The sequence below is a fragment of the Podarcis gaigeae genome (assembly GCF_964106915.1).
Source record: "Podarcis gaigeae genome assembly, chromosome: 5".
Classification (NCBI taxonomy): domain Eukaryota; kingdom Metazoa; phylum Chordata; class Lepidosauria; order Squamata; family Lacertidae; genus Podarcis; species Podarcis gaigeae.
Genome location: NC_139681.1, coordinates 56,009,839 through 56,022,057, shown reverse-complemented (window position 1 = coordinate 56,022,057; position 12,219 = coordinate 56,009,839). Strand labels below are relative to the sequence as shown.

The 12,219-nt window shown below is 42.5% G+C and overlaps 1 protein-coding gene across 2 annotated transcripts in view; it reads right to left on the bottom strand.

Annotated features, from left to right (window-relative positions):
• COL17A1 (collagen type XVII alpha 1 chain) overlaps positions 1–11,715 on the bottom strand; it is a 59,261-nt gene extending 47,546 nt beyond the window's left edge. Inside the window, exons 1-4 of one of the 2 annotated variants that reach the window (XM_083741535.1) lie at positions 11,446–11,715; positions 3,479–3,540; positions 2,486–2,530; positions 999–1,097 (exon numbers count right to left, since the gene is read on the bottom strand). In XM_083741535.1, the coding sequence (XP_083597661.1) occupies positions 999–1,097; positions 2,486–2,530; positions 3,479–3,533 (199 nt within the window). In that variant the 5' untranslated portion in view covers positions 3,534–3,540; positions 11,446–11,715. The remainder of the gene's footprint in view (positions 1–998; positions 1,098–2,485; positions 2,531–3,478; positions 3,541–11,445) is intronic. The other variant, XM_083741536.1, reaches the window with a different exon arrangement.
• Positions 11,716–12,219: the final 504 nt, after the last annotated feature.

The window sequence follows — 12,219 nt, the reverse complement described above, 5'->3', positions numbered from 1 at the left end:
GGCTACCTTCCAGTGGTTCTGTTGGCGCTGGACTTTGGGGCTCCAGGGCCCTACAATCCAGGGGTCTTCAAATGACTGCTAGCAATGATGGCAGAGGGTGCCCTCTGTAGTGAAGTGCTTGCTGAGGCTCCAGCAACAGCCACCACCTTCATTTCCCCAGAGTGTCTGCACGAAAAAGAGGAACTCATGGGAAATGGAGATGGTGGCTATTGCTGGAGCCTCTTTAGTAAGGAAAATGGGGTTTCTGGAAAGGGGAAGGAGAGCAGTGACAGGGTGGTGGAGGTGGGTGAGAAGGTGGCAAAGCAACAAGATTGGTAGAGCACTGGGGGAGAAGGCAGGACAAGCAGCCCAGGTGGCATGTTGAGAGAGAAGGGCATAGCCAAGGTGAGGGTCCCTAAAGGTCTCCTTGCCCATGCCCCCTCAAACATGGCAGTGCTGTCGGCCTCATCAGAAGAAAATATCAAGGCACACCCGCACAGCCTGTTTGGGTTCTCCAGTGGGCAGCGGGTTGACAGTTCCCTGGGTGTCTAAATGGATGCCTTCCATGTTCTCTGCAGAAAGGCTATTCTAAGGCAAACCAAATAACTTTATACAATAAACTAATGTTTATTTGCAGCTGTTTTTATTTTATTCCTCTGTACCCCCATGTGCTGAGCCCAAGAAGAAGCGCCAAGAAAAGACAGAGAACCACAGGAGATTGCAAGGAAATATAATTGTGTGGTGATATTTCCTGGAAGAAGAAAAAATCACCAGTTGTATAAACTCCCACCATTTACCACAAAAAGGATCCTGCTTCCATATTTTAAAGGGCATCTCTGGGCAAGGACTCTTTCCCTCCTCTTGTAGTTCCACAAAAGCTCAGAGGAGGAATGTTTCTCCCACACATACACATAGCACTTGTCACTTTTGAATTGTAAGCTTCTGCCCTTTCTCCCCACACCTTTTTATGTTCCTAGTTTATGTTGTTTCCCTTTCCCTTCAGTCTGAGAACCACTTACTGGCTGTCACATAACTGCTGCCGTGGGTGTATGTCCTTTTCTCCACTCCACCTCCTCCACTATAAGCCATTGATTTGAGGCTGCTGGTACTGCCTCCTTCTGTCAAAGTAAACACAACATGAGATTCTGTGGGTGGGAAAAGGCAGGAAAAGAGGACTGCGGTATAATATAGGGGCCTTTTGGTGGGGCCATATACAACATGAGCACGCCTCACATGTATGGTGTCAAACAACCATATGATTTTTAGAAGACATCTGAAGGCAGCCCTGTACAGGGAAGTTTTTCATATTTGATGCTTTATTGAGTTTTAATATTTTTCTGGAAGCTGCCCAGAGTGGCCAGATCAACAAAGTCAGATGGGCAGCATTTATTAATAGAATGATGATGATCAATTTTACAGAAATAACATAAGACTAGAGTAGCCTTCCTCAAACATGCTGGGGCTGATGGGAACTATAGTTCAAAACGGTGCTTTTTTGTTAAAAAATGTTTAGGGGGTACTCTCATTTTGACTCAAGAAAATCACCATTTTATAGTTCAAATCGGGGGAAATAAATATAGTAAACGGACAAAAGTACAAAGATTCACAAAATGTTTAGGGGTATGCGTACCCCTGCGTCCCCCCAGAAAAAAGCACTGGTTCAAAACAACTAGAGAGTACGAGGTTGAGGAAATGTGGACTGGATTAATTCCTCTCAAGAATAGGACTGCCGCATGGTCAATTTTGAACTGACTAGGTGGGTCCCCCTGCCTACACTCACATGTGTCATACTTGCAACACAGCTTCAGTGCTAGAAAACAGACCACTTTGAATCTACTTAGCTGAAATGAGAATTACATTTCAGTGAGAAAGGGAAGGCTAGAACCCTAGTCAGAAGAGTTGTACGATCAAGAGTTATTATCACTGCTTAGCAGTCCTTACAATTACTCTGGTAAAGAAACCACACCACAGATGGTGTGGCTGGCCAAAAGTTACTCAGCAAAGGTGCTCGATATCAAACTCAAACAGCTGTTTTAGTCAACACATCCCATCCCACCCAGGTTTTTCCAGGCTGATAGTGTGAAGGGAAGTTACATCATCACGGACAATGCAGGCCGAGGTCATGCAGAAGCCATGGGAGAGAGGGACCAATTGATATTTAGAAACAACAACCCTCTCCTGGCAATGTTCCTTGGCTCAGAAATAATATGATCTAACTGGATTTTGTTCCATATATTCTTCTGAGCCAAGCCTATGGGCCTGGTGAACTCCCATGCACAGAGAGGCTGTACAAAGTCTTTTGCTATTTTTAATCCATGTCTTTCCTGTAACTTGGGCAACTTCAGAAGAGCAACCGTAAGTAGGATGGTGCTTTTGTTATACTTTGATCTATAAGCTCGGTGGCACAAACACTTGAGGGGCTTTTGACAAAGAGGCACAAACAAAGCAAACTGAGATGCATACATGCAGAAACAGGTATACTGAATTCTGTAGAGCAGCCACTTACTTGGGGGAAGAGATGTCAGTCTGGTGGTAACAGTTTCTGTAATAACTGTAAAAAAAGAGAGAGAGAGAGAGAGAGAGAGAGAAATATAAACCCATGCGACAGGTTGTCCTCATTTACAGAGGAACCTTGATGCTGCTCCTCAATCATTAGCATCTGGATAGCAAATTGAGCAGGTACGCAGGTCACCTGATCACACTATTTCCCACTGTGGTGAGATCAATTGCATTTCCCTTCAAATCACAGCATTATTTCTAAAATCACATCTATACATAGGCAATTTAAATGCAAATCTGTGCTCACTTTTCTTGGGGGCAATAAGTAAGTGACCACGACTTCTTCTCTTTTTTTCAAAATTGCTAAGCTGAATTTGAGTCTTGAATTCAAACCAACAAATTCCTTTTGAATGTTGTTTTGAATATTCATTTCTGGCCCATGGAAACCATCTTGGTAATTCTGAGGACTCGATTTTTTACAGGTGAGATACTTATAAAGGCATCATGAGATATAACTTTTCAAAGGATGTATACAGCAGGGATAATTGCCTGAGACCCTGTGAAATATTTAGCTGAAACCATCTCTGAAAATGGCAATATAATGCTTCTGAAATGGCATATAGTATTAAGCTGCTATTAACCTGGTTTGCAAGGTTGGTTTATTATATCAAAACTTCCATTGGGGAAATAATTGGGAGGTTCCACTTGGTCCCAACCATGGGGCCAATTCACATAAACTTTTCTTCTTTGAAATGTTACCCTGAGATGACTCCTCCATCCGAATACTCAGGCGGTAAGGGCCTTCACATTCTAAGATCTCATTGCCACATAATGAACATTTCATTATATATAAGCCTTTTTAAAAATGATATAATGTCAGAAGACCATTGAACCACGAGGATATTGAAGAGTGAAATGATTTCATGCTAACTTTTACCTCTGCAATGTCGGTGGGAATCAACTTAAATAATCATCTATTCCTAGAAAAGGTTTCACTTACGTCTCTCTGTGACTTCTGTTCCATCCCGCTTGTTTTTCTTTGTTACAGCGGCCATATCATTGCTACATGAAGGTAAAGAGAAAGAGGAAAGGTTAACATATTCCTGACCCCCGGTGGCTACTTTGCTATAGTGGTCCCACTCAGGCCCTTCCTCCCTCCTCAGCCAATGCTAGGCTAGGAAGCAGCTTAATATGTGCATTTTGCACACTTTCACACAGTCCCTGCTGGACTTCATAGGCCTTTTTCTATTTGATGAGAATATGTGTGATTTATAAAGACTGGAAAGTGCTTAGCCAGTTAGAAGTTTAGTTTTTGTTTGTTTTTTAAGATAAACCGATTCCTCTCACAAGAGAAAGGCATTTGGCACAGGTATTGTGTGTTAGAATGTTTAAAATCTGAAGTTCACAATTATTTCATTGAAGTCCTGGAAAGGTGTCTAAAAGGTAGAAACTTGTTTTTAAAAACAACTGCTTTAGTCGGTGAAGCAACAGTGTCATCTAGTGGCAGCTCAGGAATATTTAGGTAAAGGTAAAGGTACCCCTGCCCGTACGGGCCAGTCTTGACAGACTCTGGGGTTGTGCGCCCATCTCACTTAAGAGGCCAGGGGCCAGCGCTGTCCGGAGACACTTCCGGGTCACGTGGCCAGCGTGACATCGCTGCTCTGGCGAGCCAGAGCTGCACACGGAAACGCTGTTTGCCTTCCCGCTGGTAAGCGGTCCCTATTTATCTACTTGCACCCGGAGGTGCTTTCGAACTGCTAGGTTGGCAAGCTCTGGGACCGAGCAGCGGGAGTGCACCCCGCCGCAGGGATTCGAACCGCCGACCTTTCGATCGGCAAGTCCTAGGCGCTGAGGCTTTAACCCACAGCGCCACCTGCGTCCCCAGGAATATTTAGCCAGTGTTAAATATTGCTCAGATTTACAGTAGTTCACAGCTTTATTCTTCAAATGTTTCCAAGCCTCAAAATTTTAAATATTCCTGTAAAAACATTCTATATTTGTTTGCTTGCACCTTTGGGTATGACTGTCCTTGGGATCCAGCAGTATTGGTGGTGTTCTTTGTTCAGCTAGATTCCTGTTTTCAGACACATAGCTTTTTAAGGTTTTTAAATAACATTTTTACATTGTTGCATTTTAACAGTGTTGTACACTACCCCAAACTCCTACAAGAAGAAGGGCAAAATAACAACAACATAAATCTTTTATTTTAGCTTGCAATTATGTTTAGCGTTTGTCACCCCCTCTGGCACTAAAAGGTAGGAACATTCAGATTTCTGAATTATAGTGGTTAATTTCCCCCTAATAAACTACAATGACTCCCTATTAGGGGGGAAAAGAGACCAGGAAGGTGGAACATATGTTCTGCTGAAGGGTATAATAAAAAGAGGAGTACTGAAAGGGCAAGAAATGGGAGCAAAGGTAGTTTATGAAGGGACAAGGTCTGTTGTTGCACATTCAAGTAGATGGGAAGCAGTGGTCCTGTAGGACCACAGAAGCCTTTGTACTTATTATACCTGTGGCCACATATCTGCTATCATCTGCTGAACTTGTGGAGGTAAGGAACATTTAAATCACATGCCTCCCCCTGCCCCAATCATCCTGGGAACTGTACTTTGCTCCGGGTGCTGGGAATTATAACTCTGTGAGGGGGTAAATCACAGTTCCCATTATTCCATGCAGAAACTATGACTGTTAAAGTGGTGTAAAAGTGCTTTAAATGTATGGTGTGGGTGCAATTTCATTCCACCCACCTACATACAGCTCAGTGAACTCATAAAGAGGGTTTATTTGCCTTTGGGATGACTTTGAAAGTGGTTTTACTCATGCTCGGCGATTGGTTGATTGCCACTAAAGAAGGAATTTCCTCTCAAGCCACATTGGCTAAAAAGATGCCTACAGAAGCAGCCTTGCATGTATGCATGAGCCAATCTAAAACTCGCTGAGCTCCGTATGGGATTATATTGTGTCCTTTTTCCTAGACAAATACTGTTCCTGTGTAGGAAAATATTTGCACATGAAGTGAGTCTCATCTCAGGGTAAATCCATCCTAATTGTTTGTCTAAATCCACCCAAATCTTTCTTCACTGCTGTGCTCTCTTCCTCAGGATAATGGATGCCTGAGGCGCTTCAGCAAACCCACAGCACCTTAAACCATGAATCACAAGCAGAGTCATAATTGGCGCGCATAATGAACAAGCTCTGACACTGAAGGAAGATGCTTGAAAGATGAGCTTAGGCGGGTGGAACAATGGAGCCCTGGAGCCAAACCCAACCCAGTCTATGAGAATATTTTGGCTTGAGGTGGCATCTTGGCCTCACTCTCTCAGCCTCTGTTGTTTTGCTAAAGTTTCTTTTGCATGTTCCTTTCTTTTGCTCAACCTTGGCTTTCAGGATTTGGAAGAGCAGCCAATGTGGAATAGAGGTGAGGGTGTCAAACCAGACATGAAGATCAAATCCCCACTCTGTTGTCATGAGCAAGGCTGGCCCTACAATTAGGAAGAATAAGGGAATCACCTCAGGCAGCACAGACTGGCAGGCAAAGGCAACAGCTCCCCCAGCCACACCTCTGGCCGTTCCCCTCTGGTGGAGATCAAAGCTATGTGTGCCACATGGCCTTGCAAGCACACACAAACACAACCAGCCTGTTGCAACCACATAGGGGATGCTATGCTGTCCTGTTGAGAGTGTCGACTGCCAAGCCAGTCAGCTTCTGAGCATGGAAGGGGGAGCCATTGTGTCATTTACCTCAACTAGCAAAACATCTTGGGCCAGTCCTGGCCATGAAGGCCTTAGGCCAGTCACAGTCTCTCAGCCCAAACTACCTCACAGGTTTGTTGTGAAGTTAGAATGGTGAGGAGGAGGAGAACCACAAACATTTCTATGAGCTCATTAGAAGAGGGATGGCAGCTTGTGGCCTTCCTGATATTGCTGGACTGCAACTCTCATTAACCATGACCATTGAGTCATGCTGGCTGAGGCCAATGGGAATTGGAGTCCAACACCATCTGGAGGACCACAGGTTCGCCAAGCCTTGCCTTAGGTGACATAAAGGATTCAAATGCAATTAAGTAAACTTGAGATGGTGTCTGGTCGGGCATGCTGTGAACAGAAAAATTGTGCCCCCTCCCTCTAGTCTCCTGCCACAGAGGTCCAAAGAGGACATTTCCAAGTATTTTAAAGATGCCAAGTAATTTAACAACAAAACTCAAGGCGATAGGACTCAAAGCTATTTGAGAAGCATACTCTCTAACCCAGACAGGGAAAGTGTGGCCCTTCAGATGTTTTGAACTCCAGCTCCCATCAGCCCAAGCCAGCATAGCTAATGGGCAGGGATGGTGATAGTTCAATATGTAGAGGGCCACAGGTTTCCCATCTGTGACTTATTCTATGGCATTTGTTGGGTGATGAATGCTCAGTAATCCTAGGAAAGACACAATGCAGTATTACTGTTCTTTAAATTATTCTTCAACTGGCCCCTGGGTCACAGCAATCAAATCCTAAGCATGTCATTTCACCCTATTTAAACTAGGGTCGCCATACGTCCAGAATCTTCCAGACACAGCCAGGATTTAGTGGTCAGAAACAGTGTCCAGGCAGAAATTGCTTAAATGTCCAGGAAAATCCGGATGTGCCCAATGTCAGAAGTGTAGATTTTGATGAATTTCCTTAATAGCTCAATAGCCTTGGACAAAACTAGAAAAAGCTCGCCAACTTTGTGTCTGGATTTTCACTTTTTGAAATAAAAAGGTTTTGCTTTGTTTAGTCAATCTAAAAAAATATTTAAAAACAAAAAAAACCCAGAAATCTCCTCTACTCCATTTATTAATGTTTCTAATTTATAGGCTGGTTTTTATTGTATTTTATATGCTATAAGCCACCTTGATATATTTTATGAAAGTACAGATTATCAATGTTAAAAGACACAAATAAATAGTATTTATTAGGTTTGTGACTCACTTGTTATCAAGGTCTCCAAGAGACTTACATTTAAAAGCATCAAAATAAATACACTATACCATTAGAAATTCATATAAAACATCAACATTCTCATACAAACACTTAGAATTCAGATATACACATATAGCTTGTCCAGACTAGAGCAAATGTGGATTTGCCTTTCTCTCTGGTAATGTCCACCCTATCCCAGTGTTGTCCTGGACCTTTCCCCCTTTAAATGCAGGGTCTTTCAATCCTTGGAAAGCCCAAAGTGGCTAGGATTGAAAAAGTCCACATTTAAAGGCGGAAAGGTCCAGGACAACATTGGGGTGGGGTCTACTTTTTGCTCTGGTGTGGAGAAGTCTGCAGACAAAAAGAACCCCCCTACAGCAGCCACAGGAAACTTTGGTAGCACACCAACAGCAGAACAAAATCAGGTCTGTCCATTAATTACCCCTTTGTTCTATAGTTTCCCAGATTTGAACAGCAACTTTAGCCGCTGAAACTGCTCCAGTTGGCTTGTGTGATCTTCCAGCACTGCTGATAATCACTTATCAATCAAATTTACCTTTCACAGCTAAGCTACTGTAGTAGCCTACCCACTCCTTTGGGGTCCTGTGTACCATTCCTTCAAATATCTAAGACAACAGCAGGAATTTGAAGTCTAGCAAGGCTTTCTTTTGTTCCATCCTCTCGGGTACAGAGATGGTTATCTCAGTGACTAGTAATGCGGCAGGCTGGCACATTTGCTTTTGGTGTTTCACATGGATGCCCATCATGTGATAAGACATCAAAGGAGAGGGAATTCAAAAGAAAAACTATTATATATCTTGCCACTGAAAATGCTGCATTTGCTCAAGGAGCTGATTTAAGGATCACAAGTGAAATTTGGAGGTCTTCCAGGAGTGGCTACACAGCAATCTGTTGGGGACATTTTAGCTCTGACTTTCCTGCAGTGAGCAGGAGGTTGGACTAAGGCAGGGGTTGCCAACATTTTTGGACCAGTGGACACATTTCCAATTTTCAGAGTGGTGGGAGCGCTAGACAAAAATAGCTGCTATGGAGGGAGAAAAGGCGTGGCATAACACAAAATGGCTGCCATGGGGAGTGTGGCATAACACAAAAGTTAAATTATGTTAATTCTAGGTATTCACAATTATAACTAAACCAGAGCAGAACATTATTCTTTTAAGATAGTATTGCTGATTAAGTATTCTTACTAATACTGGTGTTTTTGTAGCATCAGGGCATAGTATAAAACAAAAAAACTATGGAAAACTATTGAGCAAAAAATACTGAAATAGGCATAAGATCTAAAAGAAACAAGGGAAATTATCATTTTATCTTGATAACAAATTATTTCTATTTGAAGAACTCTTAATAGACTAGTGATATAATTATATCCAAAGCAAGTGATTGCTTGCAAAATGCAAGCATGAATGGCAAGGTTGATACTGCGGTAATGAAGGAGCAATTTAGGGAAGGAGCATAGCTCACAGGTAGAGCTTATGCTTTATGTGCAATCTCTGCCATCTTCAGCTGCTGCTTAGCAATACTGGGATAGTCTGTGTGGCTTTCTCTAGATGTCTTGGGCGTTGGTTCAGTGAGATAACATGGCCAAAGGACATAAGCACTGAGGCTTACAGTGGGATGGTGATAAACCCCAGCAGCCCAAAAGGGAAATGCCTCCCCAATTTCAAATAGTGATTGCTTCTCAGAGTATATTCATGCTACATTAAACTGGTTAGATCCTGCTGTAGCACCGGTATGTCTATGCTGAGTGGTGCTTGCCGGGGTTTCAAGTAAGAGTCTTTCCTGGCCCCACCTGGAGATGCCAGGGACTGAACCTGTGACCTTCTGCACGCAACACATATGCTCTCCCATTGAGCCACTTGTATGATTCAGTCTGTGCCAGCTCCTGCCATTCCACCCAGCTACCAGTGAACCCCGGCACAGAACCAGCAATGGCTGTGTGGTCCCTTCAGCTACTTCTCACGCTCATCATGCAGATGCCCCAAGGCGAAGGGAAGTTGGATTTCTCTCAGACCCTTCCTGCCCTCCCAGTGATGTATTAAAGCACTTGAGCAGGAGCACAGAAAGTCTTCATTTGGTCAGGCATTTAGAACTCAGCTTTAAAAAACCCCCAAAGTTAAGCAACTTGGAATAGGCCGCTCAAGATAGAATCTTCAGAGGCTGGAAAAGGATATGGGGGAATCTGGTCCATGCTTCTAAACAAACCATAACCACAGTTCCTGCCCTGTTAACACTGGGCGCTTCCATGTTGTTGGCATTTTGAGGTGGGATTCAGTCACTAAGTGGCATCAAGGTGCCACAATTTTAGTTGATTCAGAGGTCTTGTGCAACAAACTTTTAAAAAAATACCCCACCAAACTTTTGTTATATGGAGCGTGACAAGAAAATGCACTGCAAAGCATCAGCCATCTGATCTCCCAGCAAACAAATCAGGATGAATGTTCAGTAGGCAGGTTAAGTGGAAGCACCCTTAGATTAGTTGCATTTTGATATATGCGCCACAAGTAGGGAGCAGGATCAAGCAAGATGTGCCATGCATGCCTCTAGGAAACAAATGCCCTTAGGATAAGGAATATGTTCAGTACAACACACCCAGCCAGCTCAGTGAAGTGATCTGTACTACACACTGCAGAAGAAAGCAAGATTTTTAAAATGCCGGAAGCCAACAGTTAACTTGCCCTGAGAGTATATTTATGCATTTTCCTTAATACAGTAATTGGGCAGAATTTGTGAATGGAAGTAAAATGGTGCGTTCCACTTCCTCAATATTTCTCTCAGCTCCCTCACCTGAGATTGTCTCTTCTGATATTCTTTTTTCAGTCATGCCCTTAACACTTCAGAAGAAGGGAATGTTATCCCATAGGTAGAGGAAATTTATTCTGGTCCCTCTAAGCCACTATGGAAACACCATAAAAGTCACAATGCTCTTCAGAGCAGCTTAATTTTTAATCATGTTCTTTGTTCCTATATTTTCCAGGAGACTAATTCAGCATTTAACTTCAGAAGATTTCTGAAAAGTTTGCCTCTATAGTAGAATCTAGCAAAGGTTTTATCAGTGTTGATAAACATTTAAATACTATTTTGCAGATGGGGGGGGGGGGGCCTGAAAGCCCACAGTCCAGATTTGAAATCAAAGTAGTAGCAGAGATGAGCAAAATAGACAATTGAATCATGAAATGACACCATGTAAAGAATTAATAATGACCCACAAAACACCCTTTTCATAATGATGCTAATTTTTGAAAGTCCATAACTCAGGATTAGGTACTTAATTACATATAGGAATACAAAGGAGTTCAGTGATTCCTGATAATATACTCCTTGCTGATGAAGGTGGCTTGAATCTATTGTTATCACAGTCAACACAAAATTCCTTTCTGCAAAGGAACTGCAAGCATTTTTGAGAGATACAGTTCAGTGTACCCAAAAAACAGGATCCACACACATCATCCACAGAACTAGCACACAATAAGTACATTTTTGTAATGATGCTTATGTAGTTCCTCTGCCTTGAAAAATGCATTAGTCAGCCTTTCTTCCAGGGTTCTGACATACCATACCCATCTACAGCTATAACCATAATCTCGTGAATACCTATCTAATAAGGCTGCAATGCTTTTGTATGCTTACTAGGACATAAGTCTCATAAAATTTACTTTCAAGTAAATATCCACAGGACTGGACCACATGGACCCAGATGTGAGAGGAAATGCTTATTTTGGCTTGCTTTCAGAGTATTGCTATTAAGTTGTATACTTATAGCTTTTCTTTCAATGCCAATTGTAAACCTATTTTCCCCATAACCAAACTGTCTCAATACTCAGTCTCTACAGCATAATTACTAGACTTTTTAATATAGAATAAGCAGCTATTTTGGCCCATATTTTGCCTGAGATTTACCTCCCCACACTTTCCCCCTTTTTTACAATCAAATAATCTGATAGAATTATAGTAGAAAAGGGCACCCTTCTGAGTGTTTCCTTGTCTTGTGTTACGTACCTGAAGTGCTTCTGTTCGTAATCCTTATTGTTCGCTTTCTACCCAGATCCCAGATGTTGTCCCACAAGTCCTTGAATAAAGCACTCCTTCAGCAGTATGGTGTTTCTCAGACTGAGTGATCCTCAGAAAATGCTGAATTTGACTTGTATTTAATGTCTTTTACCCCACGCCCCCCAAACACGTATGTTCTTTTCCCCAAAACAATTTTCCTAAACAAGTCCTGACAAAGGTGTGTGATGGTTTCTTGCCTTACTCCACCCTATCAATTATCTGACACAGTGCGGGTAAAAAAAAAAAGTCTGCCTCCAGGAATCAAATTTAACTGCTGAAATAAAACACATCAAGCTACAAGCTCAAATACATCCAGCCTAGCCTATTGCAATGTGCTTTATATGAAGCTGCCTTTAAAGATGGCGTGGAAATTTTAATTGATGCAGAAAGCAGCTAGTTGGGGTTAGGTATTTATTGGCTACCTTTTTATTTTTGGCCCCAATTTGAAGGTATTTAACTCTTAAGTCCTAAATAGTATAGGGCCAGGTTATTTGAAGAAAAGACCATATGAGGCCCAGGCCTCAAGACTGGCTTCAGAGTTGTTAGGACCCTGTGAGCCATCTACAGAGTCAGGACCTCCCTGCTACCTCACCCTCTCCCTCCCTATAAGTAGCAGTCAGATACATGGCAGTGCCCCTCATTAGTGACTCCTCCTGACCTGTTATGAAGGTCAATTAGATTCATGATCTGAAGAAACTGGGCCTTTTCTATAGTGGCTCCATA